General features: G+C 38.8%; 2 protein-coding genes across 5 annotated transcripts in view; one reads left to right on the top strand and one right to left on the bottom strand.

The window, feature by feature from the left end:
* Positions 1–2,611: 2,611 nt before the first annotated feature.
* On the bottom strand, positions 2,612–13,243 carry tm6sf2b (transmembrane 6 superfamily member 2b). 3 transcript variants are annotated; one of them, XM_077533236.1, is made up of 11 exons: positions 13,154–13,243; positions 12,867–13,013; positions 9,627–9,730; positions 6,912–7,009; positions 6,739–6,842; positions 6,071–6,153; positions 5,858–5,982; positions 5,681–5,782; positions 4,566–4,658; positions 2,977–3,096; positions 2,612–2,900 (listed from the first exon to the last, which is right to left on the bottom strand). In XM_077533236.1, exons 2-11 carry the CDS (start codon positions 12,944–12,946, stop codon positions 2,664–2,666), a joined length of 1,146 nt encoding a protein of 381 aa, XP_077389362.1. In that variant the 5' UTR covers positions 12,947–13,013; positions 13,154–13,243; the 3' UTR covers positions 2,612–2,663. The 3 variants fall into 3 exon arrangements, with proteins under 3 accessions (XP_077389362.1, XP_077389361.1, XP_077389364.1); XM_077533235.1 differs by having other exon boundaries at positions 5,681–5,982; XM_077533238.1 differs by lacking the exons at positions 12,867–13,013; positions 13,154–13,243 and having other exon boundaries at positions 5,681–5,982; positions 6,920–7,009.
* Positions 13,244–16,133: 2,890 nt separating this feature from the next.
* sbno2b (strawberry notch homolog 2b) overlaps positions 16,134–23,215 on the top strand; it is a 46,727-nt gene continuing 39,645 nt past the window's right edge. For both annotated transcript variants that reach the window (XM_077533230.1, XM_077533229.1), the window contains exon 1: positions 16,134–16,299. The gene's annotated coding sequence lies outside the window, so the exon portion shown is untranslated. The remainder of the gene's footprint in view (positions 16,300–23,215) is intronic.

Below are 23,215 nucleotides of genomic sequence, written 5' to 3'. Positions count from 1 at the left end.
TCCAATCAATAATAATCCAAGACACATCACATTTTGTAATATTGTGCATAAAAATGCAAATCAATACTAGACCCTCCCTGGAGATGAGTGCAGCCGCGTGCTTTCAAAATGGTGTTTACTTTATGATGGATGGCAGGGGAGATACGCCTCCAATGTAAATTGATGTATCACTTGACTCCGGGTCAGAATCCTCATAACAACAACATTCAGGGGCTAAGCGGGCTGTCGGAACGTCCATTGTGGCGGTGCACTGCTGGAGGTCTGCAGTGTTTATGTGGCCATTAGCGGCTGAATATAAACGGGCCCTTCGGGTAGCTGAGTTAACAACAACTACTTGACATGCACATCACAGTCAATAAACAGTAGTGTTGCATCATTAAGGTAGTCTAGTGGTCGTCCCTGTGGTTCACATGCAGCGTAGTCGCGCAGACGTCCACTTACCGCCGCAGCACTCGCGACGGAATTAATGCAGGATGGAACTGTGTGCCACTTAAATCGTGAGCTGGGGAGTTCTGTGACGTCATCACCTGATAGCCTCTACTCATGTTTGTGTGCATCATTAAGATGTCGTGTTGTAAGGATTTGTAATCTGGCTTGGGTGGGTTTAGCATTAGTGGTTTAGGTTAGGATAAGACAAGTTAGGCAAGAGTGGAATGTTTGGATGGTGTAAATTGTTTATTCTGGTTTCATTCCTTCTTCCTCATCATCCTTGCCATGTTCCATCCGCGTCCAACAAATGAGCCGCAGTTCCAGCAATCATGTACCGCCACCTGTTCTGTCTTTTAATGTTATCGTGAAAGTCTAGGATGAATGTCTTCAACCTGATTTTTCTTTTTTTAATGTATTTTAAGTGTGAACTTTAGGCACAGCATCATTCTTGAGAAAACCTTCGTCTATCTCATCTCAGGTTGTGGTCATAATCTCTTTGTTCAGCCCTTTTTATACCAAAAATCAGTAGTTCTCACAGTGTGAAATACTCAAAACACAAATGCAACATTTTCCTCTCCACTTGCTGGTCAATTGAGCGCGTTTGTTTGCACACACAAAGACATCCAGTGATCCACTGTCGCTCGTTTGATGCATTTTTCAAAAGGCGATGATGAAATCATTAAGCAAGCCGCCCACACAAAGACTGTGGAGAGGAGAGGAAATGTAGAGGAAGGGATGAAATGTGCACAACACTGGATGAGACACAAGGCACAGTAGGGTGGAAAATGGTCTTTTTTTTTTTTTTTTTTTTTTTAAACCCAGACATTGGCTGCTATTGTAATGTGTATTAAGGCTTTTACAAGTGATCACTGGCCAACAAAAAGGCTCCACATTTTGACATTTCCAAAATAATGTTTCTTTGTGTAAAATAAAAAAAAAAAAAAAAAAATGGAGATAAAGGTTGGACTGTGACAAAGGAACTATCTGTAGTTAGTTAGCTCACTAGAGTTGGTGTGTTAGCCGGACATCTAGCTAGAAATAGCTCACCAGTGATGGGACATTGTAATTTTCTAGGATTGTTGTAGAAGTGATCGTTTGAAAATGTCAACACTGGTAGAGATTTATATTTTATGAAAAAAAAACATGTTGCCTATTGACAATTCTGAACATCCGTGCATTTCTCATGTTCCTGCAATGCATAGAAATGCAAACTCTTGTGTTGCACTGTGAAAACAAACGGCGCATTATATCGCTATTGCCTGTGACTAGCATACAAACCAGGCAGGTTGTTATAGTAAATTAAATGACATTGCATCACATTTTGAAATCAAAATTGTCTTCACAAATCAAATTACAACGATCTAACGTCCAATGCTTTTCAATGGACCACCATTTTGACTTGTGACATAAGCTCGAAATTAACTGATATTTATCTTTTTTTATAATTATTGTGAGAAATAACTATGATCAGTCTTCTCTTAAATGGATTTCATTAAGTATTTATAATTATTAAATATTTATAGTATTTATAGTAAGTATTTATAGTAATTATAATGTATACATGTAATTTTAGCATTTTTTTTTCTTTTTCACAGCAATTTGGGATTTTTTTTTTTTTTCCCCCAGAAGTGCATACAGTAACAAACTGGTAGCTGTTCACATTAATCAGTATTCAAGTAGTAACTGTCAGTTTCAAAAAAGTTGGTGTCCCTTTCTAGATAGGTAGCCAGCTAGCTAGCAAGCTAGATGCTAAGTTATCTCTCTCTCTCTCTCTCTCTCTCTCTCTCTCTCTCTCTCTCTCTCTCTCTCTCTCTCTCTCTCTCTCTCTCTCTCTCTCTCTCTCTCTCTCTCTCTATATATATATATATATATATATATATATATATATATATATATATATATATATATATATATATATATATATAAAATACAATCATCTGCCATTAGCAAAAATTGCTACGAAGTAAACAAAGTTGTTTATAGGGTAATAACAGTAATTGCCTCAATGTGCCTCACGGAAAACTGAGTTCTGGGCAGTGGTTTGAATCTCTTTAGCTATTTGAATATATTAATTTAGCTAGCTAAATAATAAATTTGTTGTTAGGGATCTAACCAGCTAAATAGCTAGATGCTTAAGTAGACATTCAATGGTTGTTGACATTAATATAAATTGAAATATAAATGGTAAATAAGTATTTATTTTGGCATTCAAGTCAAGTCGTCCCATATTCAAACTATTTGTTCTTGTACTTGGTATCTTTCTCCTCGCTGTTTGGCAGGCCCGTTTGCCCAGGGAAGGGGGCGACCCTCAGAAAGAAATAAGGGTTACTGCGCACACGCAAAACCACCAGGAGTGGCGTGGCGGCGTAGAGCAAATTGGCCGCCAGCACGGGCCAGAACACATCGCTCTGGATGCGAAATGGGGCCTTGCTGTGAGGGTGGAGGGACCCCCCAATGTGAGCCCACTGGCACTGAGAAGAAAAAGCAGCAGAAGGTACAGTTCAGTTCACCTCATCAGAGTGACCTTATTGAACTTGTGGGTAGTACCTGGATCATTGCTCCTGAAATGAACATGGTCCAGTCAGGCATCCATGTGCAGCCTGGCTTGAGGAGACCGTAAACAAACGCTGCCAGCAGCGGTAGTCCGTAGAAGAACATGTGCAGCATCTATTAAAAGTAAACAAGGGTAATGTTTAAGCCAGAGTGTTCAAAGTGCAGCCCGGGGACCATTTGCGGCCCGCCGTCCATTTTTCCTTGACCGAGCATGGTACTACACAAAATGGCAGCCTTCGATGCTTGGGTGGAAATGGGAAGCGATTTTCTCGTTCTTATAGTTAGTTATAATGAGTCATTTTATTGCGCTATAATTAATTTCACTTTACATACATGACAGTTAAGAATGCAAAATGTGACCTTTCCAGTTGTTAAAGGTGTTATGAGGTTTGTAAGTTAAAGCACTTGTATCTCAAATCATCTGGCCCCATTGAAATGAATGGAAATGCCATTAATTTGTTCCACTCCCCCAAAATCACTAACATAAATATAATTTTTTAATTAAAAGAAATCCAATTAACATTATTGTGCTTTATAAAACAGAGCAATTGAATACAATGTAAATAATTACACAATTAGGGTACATAATTTTCATGCTGTTATTGTACTACTCCTGGTGTGTGTGCCACTAGAGGGTAGTATAACACAGACATACTACCTGCAGTTTTGTTTAAATGTTCACAACTATCGCAATATCAATGCCAGTTTTGTTAGTCTATCTGTTTTCGTTAAACACAAACTTAATTATTTTTCTGTTTAGTTTGTCACGGAACAGCTTGTGTTTAACTCCTTTGGGGCTGCACACGTGTGGGTTCATGTGGCGCACACACTTTTTACCTCACCCCACTGTTGGAGGGCGGAGGGAGTATTTGTGTGAAGGATTGGCTTATCAAGCTCTCAGCATGCGCATGCAGCATCTGATCAATGACTCGCAATTGTGTGTGGACAACCTATTTGGATAACCTTTTGACACATACGCACACACAATCCACCAGCACGACGGGTTACTGGGAGGAAATCAAAGGGGAGAGGGTCGCATAAATAAAGGCTTATCTGTGTGAAACAAAACAAAGACGCAGTGCATGCACAGATGCACGTATTGTGTCCGTAATGATAAAACGATCTCTTTAATCAGCGGAGCAGAAAACCGATAAGGGCGCTTGTGTATTAAGAAGTACATTAAACACGATTGTGTTCCAATACTGTGTGTTGTTGACACAGGGGAAAAAATCTAAATGTGACTGTGAAAGAAAAAGATGACTCTAAAATTGTTCTTTATTAAAACAGAGTATTGACAAAAATTAAATGAAAAGAATCAAATATTTTTGTTTCTATTCGGTGGATATTGTGCTGCTCCTTCTGGTGTGCACACGTTGGCCTCCTGGGGGCAGTATAATAGGGAGGTGGAAACAGTCTTCAGTAAGTTTCAGTTCTATTAGTTGTTTTCAGGGAGGATAACAAACAAAGTGGATCCCCATTGTTTGTGGGGGGAAAGTACTGGGCTAGTTCCCCACCCTAGTCTAGTAATGTAAGTTAGTTTCGTAATTAATTAATTAATTAATTAATAATTAATTCGAACTGACCATCACCCGTGGGTAGCCCACCGGATCCCGCAAGTAGGGCTCATAGTGCTTCACGTAGAAGGAACATGCTCCGAGTGGGGAGTCCAGCGCCACCTACAGTGAAATGGGCAGAGCAATAATAAACAATGTATAGGAGGGCTAATCAACCTTTCTGATTCTGAAAGATAACTCTTGGCTATTTGTTATTGTGAAAGATATTATTTTTACTCACGTTTACCAAAGTAAATTACAGAGTAAGTACATTTTACGTATGGGAGTATAGGAGTCAAATCAATACTTTTTTTTTTTTTTTTTTTTTTTTTAAGTCTGTCCTTAACAAAACTATCTGTACTTCTATCTAAACCTATAAAGCCTGAACCATGTAATATGAGAGAAAATTCAGATTCTTTATAAGAGTATTTATTGATCCTTTTGAACAAACTTTTTTTTTTTTTTTTTTTTTTTTTAAATCAACTTCCACATAAAACTTTTGATTTGTGTCATATTTGATACATCCGGTCACAATGCTTTAAATTTGTGCATTTAGAACTTGTCAAAAATATAATAGTCATATCAAAGATATTGATACCTTCTTAAAATAATCACCTGTCATTTTTCAGATTGAAAATTGAAACAATTGCGGCATGAGATGATTTAAGCAATAAAAAAAATATTTTTGCCCCCCATCCCCCTAAAATGACTTGTGCAATTATTTTAAGACGGTGATATTAGTATTTCCAAAAATCAAAACATTTCTCACTATGAATAAGCATAGGTGTCTCTCCTTTCTCAATTGGGGTGACCTTGCAAGGTCGCTGGAAAAGTCATCAGCTGGGTGGTAATGCTCTCTAATGGATTGTCCATTCAATGCATGTGTCAGATTATATACGTCAGAGTTTTAATGGGGAAAAATACTATTTTGGTTTAGTTTGAATTGGTTGGGTTTGGTTTATTGAACATCGAACATGCAATACAAATTATAGAATAAAAGTGAAGGAAAGAAAATAAAAGCCAAAAAGGAAAATAATTATCAATTGTATAATGTTCAATTTCATGCTCATGAAATAGAGGGCTCAAAATGTCTTGTATTTAATATGATACATTTGGCTTTATTAAGTTCAATGTACACATCTTACCAGGCCTCGGAGGATGGTGAAAGCCATGGCGGCTAGCAACAGTAGCACCAACATCAGATCCAGTGGACGCCATATGAGCTTCATGCTCTGAGCATGTTGAGCCTGCGGGTCAGATGACAACGGCACAGTATCACGACGGATGACAGTTCTCAGCCACCATCGCTTCACCTCGCTCACATTATATCCACCAATCAACGGCCTGTCCTTGGGCCTAGTAAACAGTGTGACCGCTGCCCACGCAGGCATCACCAGGAAGAGGAAGTTGAGCCAGAAGGCCGGACGGATCTCGGCGCCGTATTTCCCTGTCGGGAGATAACAAAGACGCTGATGGTACGTGACGGCGGGGATGTGGATTCTGACCAGAGACGTGTTATTTGGGCTGAGGCTCACCTGCCACAATGCCGGTGATGAACACGCTCATGTTGGCACACAGGGACCCGGCCCAGAACAGGCCCAGTGTGCGGTACCCTTTTCTGAGACCACACACACAAATGTGATGTCAATCACTGGACACTTGCCTCTCATGCGATTCATTTCAATTCACTGAAACTTAAAGGGATACTTTACTTATTTAGCCATTTTTGGCAGTCAAACATGAATATTTTGCCTATAATAAATGTGATATTTTCATTATTTTTCATGTATAATTAGTACCTTGAAAAACACATTTTGCAACTTACTGTCGACTGAAAATGACATCACAAGGGCTCAGGTAACCAATCACAGCTCAGCTTGTCAATGTCACATGGCCAAACCTAGAAAACAGGTGAGCTGTGATTGGTTACCTGAGCCCTTGTGATGTCATTTTCAAGGTACTAATTGTACGTGAAAAATAATGAAAGTATCAAATTAATTATAGACAAAATATTAACTTTTTATTTCTATAATGGTCTAAATAAGTGAAGTATCCCTTTAACATGACTGATTTAAGAATGTGAGAGGATGTCAGATTCAAACCCTGAACCTTAGAACTGTAAATGTGTATACACAAGATATTTTTTCAACAGGTGTTTCATGACAGAAGAGTGAAGCAATTTCCACTCGCAAGTGACACCCACCTGTCCATGATCTTGCCTATCATGATGAGGTACATGATAAAATGAGCTATTCCGTCCCAGTAACACATCATGATAGCGTAAGACGTGCCCAGGTAAGGCTCCCCCTGAAACGCACGCACGCTGTATTGACAATTTATATTTGTTTGTGTCTGTTTGGTACAGAAGAAACCTACTGTCTTACGATAGAACTCCATAAAACCGGAAATGACACCATCGTATTCCAAGGCGCTGGTCAGGTCAATAACGCACGTGAAGGAAAATTCCGCAAAAACTGAAAGGACACAAAGACAGGAGAGGTAAGAACATGAGCCATTCAAACATGCTTTGTTTTTTTGGTCATCGTCCTTGTGCTACTCCTTCCTCTTTTCGTAACTGTTTGAACTGTGTTGCTATTCTCTACTTAGAGGAGCGCTTTGTGTTCATTAGTCTTTCTAAATTATCATTTTCCCCAACTCATCAGAAGCGCTTTGTTGTTTAGTCTTTTATTTTAGTACTTTTCCTACTTATTATACTTGTGTTACAATTTTTCTTTTTTGCCAACAAAGCAAATCTACTCGTTTGCAGCAGCTTTGAATGAACACTTTCAGTGACTTTCTATGCTCTGTTTCTGCTTTGGGGTTCAACCAGTTGCTAATTGTTGCAAGTAAGAAAACGTAATGTTATAAGAATAATATTTTATTTTTCCATGATAAAGTTGTAATATAGTGATACTAAAGTTTTTTTTTTCATTTTATTTTTTAAATTGTTTAATTATTTTGTTTAACGTAGGAAGAGTCATACTTCAACAATTGAATAACTCAATAATTTATGCCTTTTATCCTGAAAATCACGCCTTTTAATTCTCTAAAAAATTGGAGTAATAACTTTCCATTGTTATTCTATTATTTCCAAATAATAATTAATAAGAACTTTCACTTCTTGCCCGTTACGTTGAAAGCAAGTTGTGATTTTGAACCCAGAACTGTGAGGCAGGCGTGCTAACCACCAGCCCACTGTGTTGTCGTTCATGCGTACTTTACATGCTGAAAGGTGATTCATCGTGTTTTGGCGAATCAAAACTCCATTTTGTAAGGGCTCGCGATCCTCGCAGCTCGTCATCATCATCTCTGAGAGGCTAATGATTGCGTTATACAAAGGTGTTCATTATAAATTAAGCCTTGAGTGCTGAGACGGGGTCGGAGGCGTGTTTGCATCCTGAACACGGTAAACAAAACATTTTAAAGAGCTTGCCTCAGCAGGAAAGGCCATGGGCTTCTTCTTTAGTCTCTTATGGAGTGAGTTGGGGGAAAAAAAGGCCATTAAATAATCTTTTATGAACAGATCCTTTTTTTTTTTTTTTTTTGCCCGGAATAAGAGCAAATCGTCGGTTTCATCCCATGGCTTAAAATAAGCGTAATGCCTTCCTCCTACGTAAAAGCAATTTCCCAACATGTCACAACATGACAAATGGGTTGCACTTTCCCCACTTTACGTGTTACACAAAAAGTGCGCACCGCTACTCGTGAAAGAGCGAGGAACAAATCAGGAACGACTGAAAATTGATGAAATATTAATAAGCGCTGTCCTCAAAAAGTTTAAATACAGCACCTAGACGGTTGCTAGATAATGACGCGTTACTGTGGATATTACGGTGTCATCAGTCATCAGGTCATGTACTGCGCATTACGTCCAAAGCATCCAGGAAATATTCACCACATTTATTTAATTGTGGCCCTGCTGTGTTTAGATATCAAACAACAAAACCTCTTCGGGGCACATTGAAGTTAAGATTGCAAGACAAAAACACGCATATCATCGTTTGTGTGTACAACCATCCTCGTAATCCTGCTGGCAAACCCGTTTATCTCTGGCAATCACACAGCTACGATATGGGGATTATGGATCCGTATCGCTACAGAGAACCTGCCTCGGCTTTGCCTTCATTATTATTGGAACATTCAGGTCCGACACAACATGTGACTCTTGAGCATTTGTTTGCCCTTAGGCATGATTGTGAGTGTGAATGGACCTTATGTACCCTGCTAGGACAATTCCATACCAGTATGTATCATGATAGACCCGTGATTACTTCATACTGATCTGATCAGCTGGATCGGGATCGGACGATATTTTGCATTTTTTTTGAAAAATCAGTGATCGGCTGTATTGTCTTAATTTGCTCGATCGATCAATGGTGTCATTGATCAGCTCCGCAAAGTAAAACACGACATGTAATATTTAATTTTTATCAGTGTTTTTTGAGAAAAAAAATAAATCATGAATTTCATTTGAAGTTACTTATATGTGCGTTTTTGCTAATTGTGGGTCCCCCGCGGATGGTGGCAGTCGACTATAGAATAAATCCTGATCGTGTAAAGCCTGGCTGTGATCAATATCAAAACAAAATGTCTTCGATAAAATGTTTGATCGAAAATACAAACGGGAACAAAACCTCAATCCCAGCATTGCATGTGCATAGGTAGCATTAGATTTGTGCCACAATTACAAGAATAGGTGGCTTTATTTGCACTTGTTGTTGTTGTTGTTGTTGTTGTTGTTGTTGTTATTATCATCATCATCATTGTGTATGGGTTGTGAATTCCCTGAGAGTTTGGGTCAGCCGTGTCACAGAACAGTCGCGCTAAGCTGCCGGAGCCAGACGAGCGTAAGCGGCTTTCAGCGTATCAGGTGAAATCACACGGAATGCAATTAGTTGTTTCCACACAAAGTTGCGAAAATTGGAAATCCTCTGCTTTTTCTTTTCTTTTCTTTTTTTTTTCTTTTTTTTTTTGCAGGCGTTGGCGCTTGGCCCAAACTCCTCGTGGAGGACTTAATTAACTTCTACACTCAAACACATTTGCAAGTAAAGCAAGAGATAATGTGGGAGAAATCATCAACAGTGAGATTACCAAAGAACAGGGCATCTTTGGGTGGGTTGTCGCGAGTGACAAGGAGGTAGAAGATGAAGACCAGAACCAGTACGGCAATGCCAATCACCAGGATCACGTATGGCCTGTAAAAACAAAAACATAACGGTGAACAGTGAAAATCTTCATATAAATGACGTCTATTAGGAAATCAACCTCAAAGATTTTTGAAAAATCTCCAACATGCATTTTCTATTAACTCATTTGTTCCCAAAAACGTATAAATATGTTCTATTTTAAGCATCCCAAAGACGTATTTGTACTTGGCACTTGTACGGTTTTTTTTCTTGTTTTTTTTTCTTTTTTAATGCTACAGCATTACAGAACGCTTTGATGCAGCCTCTCAACTGAAAAGAACGGTTGAAGATATGGTCGTTATTGCACAAACGGCCAGCGGGTGGCAGCAGAGCAAAGCAGATCAACCAGGGCCATGTTGAGAACAAAACCTCAATTACTCACAATTCTAAATAGATTTGTAATAGAAATATACTTTTTTTTTTCTTGATAAAAGAAGAATCTTTCTTTTGGTAACTTCCATGTTTTTATTGCAAAAGAACACAATATTCTGTGGGCCTTGCAAAATGAGTCAAAATCCAGTAAAACAGCCGGGAGCGAAGGGAATTTCTTCTGTGAAAATGGCTGGGAGTGAATGAGTTTAAAACAGGTTGCTTTTGAAATAAGACTTATTGCAATGTAGAAAAGCAGAATACATGACTCCATTCCGCCTGCTCAATTCAATATCGCTAAAGCAGAAATAAGTATATAATGAGCGATAGAATGTTGAGTGAAAACAGGAGAAAGTTCAAGGAAAAAGTCTAACTTTTACCATTATATAAGCACTCTATCATCATAAAACCATCCGATTCGCAGAGTTGACCCTTGTCGCGCTCTCGCTTCCACCGCCGCGTCTCTACCTCGTTAAATTCCTGCAGCGTTCTTCCTTTGATTCCTTCCCACTATATGCTGCTACAGTACAGTATGACTGTGTGCGCTGCTTGTTAAAGCGCACTTTTGATTTATAAAGGGCTTAATCAATCAACTCAGGGGTTGGGAGAGGAAGCCGAGCGAGCAATGGCTAACTGCATCAGTGCCTAAAATGGCTTCCGGTACAATATTACAAATGTGGAACATCGCATAGAGCAGGAAGAGCACGGCACATATTTATGCTTTATGCCTTTAACACAACCTGAAGTCGCTATGAGTAAAACTTCATCACTCACGGAAGCATCTGCTGAATTGAGCTTTCGTTGATGCTAAGTTCGAGAACAGCTCTCCAAATAGATTTTCACCTCACTTTGCGTGCATTCGTCCTAATTTTTTTCTTAAGTTTTGGTAGTAGCAAGCCTTGTGTCGCTGGATTATCAAGACCTGATCGTGTTCCGAGAAACCTGCCATATATAGCGCAAATCATGCGTCGCATTGGCACAGTGTGACGGCCATAAAGCTGAACTTCACTCAGGGACTAAAAAAAAAACTTTTTGCCACGTGTCAATTTTTCAACGCTGCTCCATATTTCATTGTTGAGCCATGGGCAAAAACTGCAAAGTCTAAGCTGTCAAACGCTGGTGGCCTCACATCTGTCTGAATGAAACCTGAAATGAAATAGAAAAAAAAAAAGAAGTGTATGGTGACTTTTAAGAATGAAATCATTTAAGGGTTAAGGGGGAAAGCTGCTATAGTAATCAACAACAGGGCTCAACCAATAAAGGATAATCAAGGCACCGCTCCAGGACTTTTACTCTCACAGGGCTAAAGGGGGCTTGACCGATACATAGGGGACTGAGAAATTTCTAAATATATTTTAGAATATCAAATAAAATGCTGGAGGAGCTTAACTGGGGCTACACAGATTTCTGATGGGGCTCCAGCCCGGCCGTTTGTGACCCTCTGTCCATACTTTTTCCACATGAGATTCCTATAACATTTGTTGCATTTTTTTCACCCAAAATTGTGAAGTTAAAATGAATTTATAGAATATAATACATGCTCGTGTTTCAGGACAACCTAATTCACATACAGTATTCATTTTTTTATTTATTTTTTATTTTTTTATTTTGTAGTTTTCTAATATTTGTTCGAATATTTTTTTTAATATTTGGTGGGGGATTTTCTTGCCATTTTACCCCCCCCCCCCCCCCCTCTTTTTTTTTTTTTTTTTTTTTTAAGAATTTGGGGGATTTGCTCTATATATTAAATAATACAATGTACATGCTTGTGTTTCAGGACATCCTAATTCACATATTCAGTTTTGTTTTGTTTTTTATTTTTTTGTAGTTTTCTAATATTTGTTCAAATATTTTTTTTAATATTTGGCGGGGGATTTTCTTGCCGTTTTACCCCTATTTTTATTTTATTTTTTTTGAAGATTTTTGGGATTTGCTCTATGTATTAAATAATACAATGTAAACATTGTTATAACTATTTTACATGTAAATTTACACATTTTATAATATAAATTTTAAAAATATTGTAATAAAACAATTATAAATAATGGCAAATTTGGTGGGAAAACTTTTTTTTTTCTTCAATAAACTACTTTACATTCACATTTGACCTCATTCATGAGCTGTCTGTCAGTTTGCCCCTCCTGCTGTCAAGCTGGTCCTCCAGAGCGCTCCAGTTTCGATCTCAAAGTGTCCTCTAGTGGAGGTAAAATATACTTTCACAAAGTAGCACTATACCTTCATATAAATTATTTATAATACTGTGCAACAGCCAAAGTCCAACCCAATCTGATTCAAAGAATAGTCTTCCACAAAAAAAATTCACCCACAGTAAAGTAAAAATGGATTAATTTGTTCCAAGCTCAAGCTGCTGTTCTCATAAAATTTTTGTTAAATGTACAGGCAATATTGTAAGTCACATTTCAACTTTTAATTGTAATTTTCCCATTGTATTGTGAAATTAGGTATATAAGATTACAGTAACGTAAAATTAACAGTATGCTTTCATATATTCTATTTGCATTAACATTTTTTAGAAATGAATGGCGTTATTCCTTGCAGTCACAAAAATCCAAATTTGACTTTTGGGGCCTGAAATCCAAATTGTACCACTTCTTGTGGCTTTAGACTGCGAAGATCTCAACTGTAAATAATAAATATTGGCAAAAACATTCCATAACAGTAACCTTTCGCAGTTCAACAATGGGGAAAAAAAAAAAACAAAAACAAAAAAAACTTGTCAATCACAGGCGGAAAATCAATGAAGGTCACGACTTACTCTTGGAACGCGGGAACGGCGTTCATGCAGTACAGAATGCCGAGGGCGGTAAAGGAAAACAAAAAGACAAACGTCTCCATCGCTTCGGGTTCAAAAAGCCGCGCGGCCTCGACTCCCAGGCAGAACCCGCAGTGGTGTGGAAATACGCTGTGCAAGGTCGATAGAAAAAAAAAAAAAAAAAGAGTTTACCAATTTGACAACAATGCCAAGCCATTTGTGTGTATTTATAGGACAAAACAAACACAATGGAGAATCCTAAAATGAGTTAAAGCCATGTAGGCTCTTACCGCGTGGCTGCTCTCAGCAAGGATTAATGAAACTTCAGGCTGGCTTGGCCTTTTACTGGAGAAAAAGAATACAAAGAGGCTTTGGGGGAGAAAACTTGTGCAATTTTGATCTGGTCAGAGATTTGCATAAGTCGCATCAGCAAAAAGGTCGACGACTACTCTAGTTCTTACAGTGGAACGGTCAACCAAAATTGGAATCGCTCTCAAATTAGTTTTCTTTGGCTTTTTTTTTCTTTAATGTGATACCTCCACAGAAGGGTAATGATGATGGTAAAGAGGGAAAATGAAATGAAAATGAGAACCAGGAAATAGGATATTTACTGAAAGTTTAGAGCGGCCGTCCTTGGAGATGCATTACAAGTATCTTAAATCATCTTTCCCCATCAAAATGAATGAAAACACCAGTCCTCCTCCCCATAAAAGAAACAAAAATGTACGCTAACCTGTTTTTATTTTTTGTACATAAAAAGAGCACTCTATATTTTACATTCTAAAAACATACAATAATGAGATCATGAAAAGAATGAAACTGTTTTTGTCAGATTGCAGCAATTAAGCTCCCATTGTGATGCTGCTCGCTTTGGCCACCAGAGGGCAGTATGACATACATGGCCATACAGTCCGGACCGCTCAGCTCTTTGCAGAGGATAAAGAATATAGGACTGAACACTGTTATGGCAAGGCAAGAGACTATTCGCAGTTTGACACTCAGGTCTTAAATAGCAAATACACTCAAATCATTTGGGGCTTTAAATTAAAAAAAAATTGTGTCCACTAACTTGTCTCCACAAACGGCATAGTTTGACAGTCATGACCTTTCAACTATGCTACTACTTTTTGTCATTATTTCTAACTGTACATCAATGCAAGGTTGACTTTAAAATAATCTGGCACTATCCATTCATACAATAATCAGTACCACATTATGACAGTTTGGAGAACTACACTCAAAATGTGTAATATGTTCATGAAAATACAATATAAATGATCAAATGACTTTTGACAAATAATAGTGACTCGACTCTAAGACATGCTAACTATACCAGCCACTGTGCTACCACATCATTTGCCTACAGAAATTAATTTGACTGAGCAGATGATAACATTTGCCGCACATAATAATGACTAGCACGCAAATTACCTAAGATTGCCAAGACATTGTTTCCTGTGTACAGTATTTCTTTTTCACTTAAATTTGAAGCAAGAGGCGTGGGAAGTGAGGGGGCACAGGTTAGTACTCAAATGGAACACTAGATGGTAGCAAACATCATAGCAAACAGTGGATATGTTGAACGGAGACTGCACACTTCATTGTCTATTTTGAGTCACCGTACTAAAAAACAATTTAAACCTTGGAGAATTAGTGGAATAATTGAGCGAAGAACCCTCATTTTTTTAAATAAACGGCAACAATGACGATAGACAGCATGAATACTCATAATTTGTTTGTGGGTGTGCTTCCCACACTAGTATCTTTTCTTAGAGAAAAAAAAAGGGGGGGTGGGGGGGTATTTACCAGGAAAACTGTGTGTTCGTGTATGCGTGTGTGTGTTTGCTGGAAACAACTGGAGCTCTTCCAGCACTGTTCAATAATGTGGGACGGACCAATGGATGCCAAATCGGGACATGCTGAAGCGCATCATTATTTGATATATTGTGACTAAGATGTTTGTTTGTTTTAAGATTTTGCTGCTTTGGCGTTAATAAGCAAATAATAAACAACTAAACAAATTAGGGCTTGAAAAGTTGGCTTAAAATAAAATGTCATCTTTTTTTTTTTTTTCACACAAAAATACAATTTGCCGGTTTCTCCTTAAAACAAAATGACAATGACAGCACTCTAATGTATTTGGCAGTATTGTCTTGAAAACAATGTGAAAAATTATTCCGTTTATGTTTTTGTTTTTGTTTTTTTTAGACAATGTTGCTAATTTGGCAACACTGGCTGTACTTTGTAAATTAACTGTTCAACAGCGTTGTTGGTATAAGCAAAATTATTTTTTTTGATCATCCAAATAAACTAACAGTAACTATCTATTAAAATGAACCAATAGCACAGATGCACCGTAAGTATTATTATTATTATTTGTAATTAACTCAATGAATTAACTTTAATGCCTCACAGTTCTAAGGTTTGACTATCTGCTGTGGCCTTTCTTTTTAAGAGCTTGCATGTCCTCCGTCTTCTTGCACAGGTTTTCTCCAGGTTCTTCAGTTTCCTCCCACATTTCTAAAATATGTCATTTAAGTCCACTGAAGTTTTTAAATTGACCATAGATGTGAATGTGACTTAGGGCTGTGCAATTAATAGAAATTCAATTTCAGTTATTACACTCCACAATTACAAAATCGGCATAATCGTCAACAAAAATAAAAGATTATTAATACCAATTTTGAGCTGTTTAAATATATATATTTGCACTTTTATTTTAAAGTAACTAATTTAATAAATCTTGTTTGGTCCCAAAGAAACTTATTACCAAATTAATTGTGATTCATATTTTCTTCATAATAGAACAGCCCTAATGTGACTGAATGATTGTTTGGCTCTAGTGCTTCAGGTTGAAGACCCTGGGCTTATTGACCTTTTGATGTACTCTATGAATGACTTATGGATGGTGTCCTGACCAGTCCAGGGTGTATCCCACCAGCATCAAATGGGACACACTTCAGCTCCCTCATAAAAGAATACAAACTGGAAAGAACATAGATGGATCATTAACTGTCACAAAGAAGAAGAAGGAATTAAATAAAAAGCATTTTAATTGATTGCCCAACCCCAAACTGTTATCTTAGGATAGCTTTTCTTTCTTGTATTTTCTTATGTTCTTTGCTGTTATTTTTGTTAATGTTTTGAATTTTGTTATCGTTGCCTGTATTTATTTTTTTTTATTTTTTTTGATGAATTATTTGTACTCTATTTGACTTTTCCCCTCCCTGGCTGTTCCCAGTTTTGGCAGCGTCACCAGCGGAAATATTTTTTCGCTATTCAAAATGGCACCCTCTCAATCAGGAAGTCAGATAACAAGTAGCGGCGAATAAGTTGGATAAAATTCCTCTTTTTCGTCGATTTGACGCCGGTCGCAGCTCGACATCTGCCCGCGTGTTCAGAGTTCGTTCTTGGACGAAGTAAAGGCGACGAAAGGGTGAGTAAAATGCGAGAATACGCTGGAAAGCGCAGGCGACACATCGGCAGCTGCCTGATATCGATGCGTCCTCGGCAGCCTCTCCTAGGTACGCATGTTATTGACATCCGAGAGTTACGCCGGCTTTTTGGGGTTGGCCTGCTTTTAGGCGAATATGTTGTCTTGTAAAGGCGCAGATGTGACAAATATAAAGATACAGTGTCTTATCGGTGTTGTTATACGGATGGAGTCACTTTCTTGGCTTTACAAGTGAGCTGACATCGAACAGTCGCTGTGTAATATGCTAGCTCCGCTTACTACGTAGTAATATCCACACATAAGGTCGATTAGCTAAATAAATACTGTTTTTGGATAAACGTTTCCCCACCATGTAATACTAACACAATAAGGGGAAAAAATAAATTCACAGCATTCCAAATCATGTACATTATCGTCATTTTTTGGGGGGACGTATCCAATACGGCTACAAGCTATGCTAACCGAGCTAGTAATTATCACTGATACTGCTTGTTTTATTCACATTCAAACGGCACTGTTCGACATTTTGCCGTCCGTGGTATGGAAATTCTAAACAAACATACTTGACGTGACGCGTAGTCGTGAGTATTTAAGTATATTTAAGTCGCTGTTTTTGTCGCACGGCAAGCTAGCAGCGGTAATAAAGTGACACTGTAATGTATAGCTCGAGCTGCCTTCCTTTGTGCTGTGTGGAAACAGATGTGGCTCACTTCTCACATGTCTTCATTTTCGGCTTACTCCGACGATTGAGTGAAAATGAGTTTGAGGGACTTGTCTTCCATTTAGCAACGTTTAATATCGGTGTACTTTAATATGGTGCATTTCGCGTACTTGTCAAACAGTTGGTGTCATGAATTGACTTTTTAAATGGCTGTACAGTAGTGAACACCCTCGCTTTTCTAATAACCTAACCAAGCCCCGACAAAAATAGCGAAAATTTGTGAGTAGTGGACGCCCCCTCCTTCATCATAAAGTCGTCAGTATTATTAAGAGTTTAATCACTGAATACACCTCAAATTATCCAAAAATAAAATACTTTTCAACTCATCTGAAAGACAAATGTTTGTTTGACATAGTAGCAATGTACAGAGACACAGGTGTGTGTCGTTGCATAGCATCCGATAAATTAGAAAAACAAATTACTACTTTCCTAGTAACTATTTTATGTTTTTGAGTGAGTGATAAACAGATTGGCTCCGTTAATGTTAAGTTCACTGATTCCTCCATTTACGAGTTACTCAGCGTAAAGCCCTTTTCACACTGCACTCACTCAGTATGAAATAGTCGCTCAGTGATGACGCCAACACCCTGGTTGCCAGTGTGCCCATAATTGGAAGTGCTGAGTAACTCAGAAGCCTACCAGGAAGTGAAAATTAAGAATTTGGTGGTTATTAGACCGCACCTCGACAAGATGTATCTTTTATTGTTGCAAAAGAAAGCCCGGGAATGCTTATTTTAAGATGGAGGAGGAGATGAGCAACAGAGCTAAAGTAATGGTTCGGCAGCAACTTGATAGTTTGACCATGCCGTAACCCGTAAACAAGTATGCCAAAATAACACTAAATCACTTTGCCATCTCCGCTCCTATTGGAGGCCCTTGTCTGACGTTGTGACGACGGTGCTCTCGAATAGAAAATTTTCCAATTCAATCTTCCTTCCTGTAACAGCAGAAGTCCACTTGCTGTGCCGCTCCATGCCGCCAAACGCACCAAGCAGCAGTTTGGCAAATCGTGGACAACTATTTAAAAAAAAAAAAAAAAAAAAAAAAAACCTATATAACTTCGTGTTTAAAAAATGTGTTATCCTTATGCTAACACATTGCTTCACTTTTTTTTTTTTCTTAAATTCTTGTTGGTATTTTATAGAGGGCTGGAATGGAATAATGGTATTTCCATTCATTTGGTGGGGAGTGTTTTGGGCATGGCCAAGGAATGAATTAAGCTCAAAAGTCACAGCACATACATCACAAATGACTCTTGATCTTTAGTTGGGCACTTTACTGTACCTTATGTTGAGCTGCTAGGTGTTAGCATCTCCTCCGCTAACATGACATCTGGGAAGGAGCAGGAGGTTTGAGCAGGGCCTTGTTAGTTGGGTACAACAGGAAAATTAACAAGCACGTGTGCTGCAAATTGGTGAGGGTTTGCTGTATTTCAAGATCATGTTGCTAACTTGCTACAAGAGCACAGTGAAATGTTTGGGATAGAGCATCGTAACGGCAAAAGTTCTCTTTTAATTCTTTTTTTCCAATCAAGTTAAGATTCGTATAAGCCTTGGAGGAGGTTACCGGTAGTCGTTGTCGTTTATCCCCATCTCTTACCCGTGCGCATTATATTGAGAAGGTTAGTAATTAATACTTTCAGAGTTTTTATTGAGTGCCGTAACCCCGGTGACTTGGCCAATGGCCTTAGTGTCACTTGCTGTCACACCCCCTTTGTAACCACATCTGTCTTTTTCTCTTGCTGGTTGAAACCACATTTAACCAATCTTTCCATGGCTTTTTCTTTTTTTTGGTTTGCCTGTCCACTGCCACACTGACTCAGCCTATCAAGGAAATGGCTTCTTCATGTAGTTTTAAATATGTAAGCTGCATGCTTGAAAGTGTTTATGTTTATAGCTTTTGTCCCTCAGTCGGATGATGAAAAATGATGCTCTGGCAGACGGAAATGATCTGCAGTTTTTAACAGGAACTCTTGAGGGGCCTCCGCATAGTTTATCTGTTGATATTGCAAAATAACAAATTTCCCGTAGGGAATATTGGAAAGAGAAATACTACATTCCATGGTCAAACTGTCAACATTACAGAACCTTTTATTGACTGTATTTTAACATTATTAACGGTTATACAAATGTAAACAAAGTTAGTAATGAGAAGGGGGGTGGGTGGGCTGTGTAACATACACCAAGCCCTTGTACTAAACCTTTCTCTAGGCTGAATTTTTAAAAATTTGAGTTTTCATAAACCCCACGTTTAACTGTTCTGTTAATTGTCTTGAAGAAATTACTGTTTAATTTTCAATTTATTTAGGCCGTTATATGAATGTTATTTTTTTACAAATTCTATCTCACTGATCTTGTTTCTAACTACTAATGAAATGAATGCGTTTGTAATGCATTTTCACAATTGATGTTAAGCCATCTCACCCCACTGCAGTATCATGCATGAGATCCACCTGTGACTCCCTCTTTCACAGCTGACCTGTTTTCTGAGTTTGGTCGTGACATTTGCAAGATGAGCCGTGATTGGTTGTTACCTGATCTCTGAGCAACTGTGATGTCATTTTCAGTCGACAGCAAGTGGAAAAAATGACAAAGATCCAAATATTTTGGTTGGTTGCTCAAATTTTTGCATCTTTTGTAATTATAATCTTCAAATAAAATTAAACTAACAGAGAGAATCCACAGGAAACGCATCTGTTTGTTTTGGATCCCACTTTTTTCCAAACCAATCTCTAGTGGGAAGATGTCCAAGAGCAAAGATTCATAGATTCAGGTTTCCTTTTGCCTCCTGGATTTCAGTCTTCATTCCCCTCACTACGCCAGTTGGATAAATCTCATTGAGGGCCTGTGGGCTGATTAGAGGGCGGATGAAATAAATGTGGAACAGTGTAAAAGGGCGGGTGGAAATGCATCCCTCCTTTCCTGGAAACTCACAAGCAAGAAAGCAGATCATGGATTTTTGGAGGGGAGGTTAGAAAAGTGTGAAAGGACCAGTGGTTGTTGGTGGAAAATGAAGCCGCAATGTTTTGGGGGAAACAAAGTGGTCTTTATTTATGATGGCATTTTACAACGTTTTGACTGTCTGCTGTGACAGTGGCGTTCACCATGTATCATCCAGGCTTTCCTGAGAACAAAAGTGTCAAGATCTGTCTGTGAAAAGACAGCAGCAATGAGTCATCTACGAAGGAAATTGTAGATTAATAGTACATCTTCGTTGGTGGATGAGTAAACAGTGTGTTCTTTTGCCTCAGTTATCAGCTGCTTGTGGTGTATAGAAGGGGAAGGGAAAGAGTGGACGGAATTATTTGTAGTCCTCTTTAGATGAGCTGTAAATAGCAGTGCTGCTTTATGTTCCATATTACATTGTAGGTCTGAATGATATATTCTTTGTTTTTTATTGAAATCGTGATACTAGACAAAACGATCACATGATCATCATAGCTTTGTTTTTTTTGCAATGATCCCGATTGACCCCGAATCTCACACATAAAGGCCATCTTCCGCTTTCCCGCCAAGCTCGCCAATCAGAAGCAGCTAGCTACTGACAGGTCATACAAACCAATCAGCTCGGAGCTGCTGCTTGTTCCACTTATGGGCCGTTGGACTCGTGCATCTTGGGGTTGAGATGCCTTCATGCTTACATTGAAGTCAATTTTTGCAATCTTTCTTCATTTTCTATGCCGAGTAAGTGTGAATTTCCCAGCAATAAGTGCTCATTTTTTAATTCAAAATGGGGTTTTTTTGTTATAGTGTGCAGCGGTCAAGACACTAATGGCAATCAAAGTTGAGCGTTAATTAGAAAGGCAGAGTTTTTGTTTTTGTTTTTTTTTAACAGATCTTAGATTGGGGGTAAATAAAAGAATGTGCACCTACCGAGTGTACATCTGTGCATTTTCGGGAATGATGGGAATTTAGCATGCCTAAGGGAGTACAGACAGACATCTGTCAAGACCACTCATGATGATGTCTTTAGCCTGGAGGATTTTGACCCCACCCCCCAACTCCTGCTGTGTGTTATTCTCACGGCACAAAACAGAATAATGAGATTATTCTTGGATTATTAGTGCTGTCTGTGTTTGGACTGTGTCAAATTTAGAGGACAGGATGTGATTCAGAACAAATTGACATCCCATGTTGATGCGTGTTTATTTTCGTAAATAAATTAATGAAGCAAGGAGACAACAACCAAAGAAGTAGCATGTCATGGCCGCTATCCAGTCATCAGATCCCAATATGATTCTGAATTTGAATCCCTGCCACGGTGCCACCATTTTGGAACACTACATTTCTGTTGTAATCTATTGGTCATTTTAAACGATTTATAACATTTGGCCCTTTTGAATGGTGGCCATGGGTGACTGGTGGCTGTGTTTGAACTAGTCGTAAGATTGCATTTTTCCCCCCTACTTTTTCTAATGTAACAGTGGCTGATAATATGAAATATACATTTTAGGAATAAAACCACTGTCTTGATTTTGAATGTATTTTTGGGGGGTTGTTCTAGGTTCGTAAATAGTTTCAGAACCACTTAAATATACATACGCGTAACGCATTCCATAGCAGGGGTTAGACTCTTGCTATGCTAGAAACGTTGAGAAGGAGGCCCTGGGAGGAAAAAAAAACAGCTGAGAGGCGTGAATAGAGGGTGTGGGGAGCCACACAGCTTTCAATCAGCTGCAAACCCTGTTAAGGTGTCAGTGTCACACGGGATGAGAGGCAACAACCAGCACGGCACGCCTGGATCAACAAAAGGGAACTGACGTGATAAAAATAGGCTAGTAATAGCTCCGCAGGCTCCATAGAGATGAATGGCAGAGCGTGGGGATTGTGGGGTAGTAGCGGGTAGAGATGTGAAATGAAAATGGAAGTGTCTGATGAGACATGCATCTTGAGTGGTCCTATAATGTCAGAATATCTCCAGTGACAACTTGTGATCACACTATCATTTATATTCAAAGAACATGTAAAACCGAGCCATCAGTTTCTGATGGTAATGGGAGAGTACTGTGTTCATAATTTCATATGTTCCAGGCAAGTGAAATGTCCATAATATGCTTTATGTAGTCATGTTAGAAGGACTCCACTGGTGAGCGAATGAACACTAGTTTCTTTCACTCAAGTGGGAAAATGTAGGCCAGACAATCACTGCATACCTGTAACTGTGCTCACTTTTGACACACGTTAACACCCGACATGCCTACATTTTGACACTGTTTGCTTTACAAAAGATAAAGATAACTGGCTTCATGCATGTGCATTTTACTGCACACACATTGTTTGGAACCTCTGAGGTTGGACACGATCCAGTCCGGGGCCTCCGATTTCCAATAGGCAATAATGAAATAAGACATTATCGTGGCTGTAAAGCCTTCTATAAACTTGACAACCAAGGTATTTAGAGTTGCAATGCAATTAAATGCATTGAGGGTGATTTCTGTCTGTGACCGGGACTCCTAAGCAGACAGATAAAACACAGTGAGGCTGGCCTGTTTACCTTCTGGGTGGAACAAAAAACGGAGCAAAGTGGCTGCTAACTGGATGCCTCTCCCTCATGATCCAGAGTCGTTCTTCTATATGTTGTGGACCAGCAGTAGTTGAATTAAAAATAACACACCATTGATCGATCCGCTGTGAACAGTTATTTGCTTATCTCGTTTACCTTGTGTGTCTCTACTGACCCGGCGCTCCACAGTCATCTTGGTTCACCTGCCCCTCAGTTTTATTTACCACAAGAGGTGAATTAAGAGCCCTCTCAAGGGACTGAATCACTGCAATAGCTTACTCCTTCCCGTGTGTTTGTGGGCATCGTGGTATTCATCACTCTGGCAGAAGAGCCACTTGGTGTAATTGACGACAATCTAATCGGCATAAGTTGTAGCAGCCAAAGAGATGGCCATGCTCAATTATTCATCGCACACTGTGTGATATGCTCATCTGTGGCTAATCACTATGAAACCCCGAACAGATGAGTTTTTGATCGTACCTGCTCTCCGGCCGATGGCAGTTCTGCTTAATGGTACGTGCGTGTTTGCTGCGAGGCAAATAGATGCCTTTTGTGCCGATTAATAATGTAGACTGTTTTTGCACGACGGAGCCCAGTGTTTTCCTGGGAAGTAACTCGTTCCTTTTATGAATATTTCATCACATCAACTAATGAATCCAACGGGTGCAGGCCCAT

The sequence above is a fragment of the Festucalex cinctus genome, chromosome 10, assembly GCF_051991245.1.
Source record: "Festucalex cinctus isolate MCC-2025b chromosome 10, RoL_Fcin_1.0, whole genome shotgun sequence".
Classification (NCBI taxonomy): domain Eukaryota; kingdom Metazoa; phylum Chordata; class Actinopteri; order Syngnathiformes; family Syngnathidae; genus Festucalex; species Festucalex cinctus.
The sequence above is the reverse complement of the archived record's forward strand: the minus strand, read 5'-3'. Positions and strand labels throughout refer to the sequence as shown.

Coding starts and splice junctions, on each gene's coding strand:
- tm6sf2b (XM_077533235.1), bottom strand. CDS start 12,946: ATGGAGACGTTTGTCTTTTTGTTTTCCTTTACCGCCCTCGGCATTCTG. Junction 9,731..12,866: donor GCCGTTCCCGCGTTCCAAGA/GTAAGTCGTGAC, acceptor TTGTTTTTACAG/GCCATACGTGATCCTGGTGA. Junction 6,154..6,738: donor ATAGGCAAGATCATGGACAG/GTGGGTGTCACT, acceptor GTGTGGTCTCAG/AAAAGGGTACCGCACACTGG.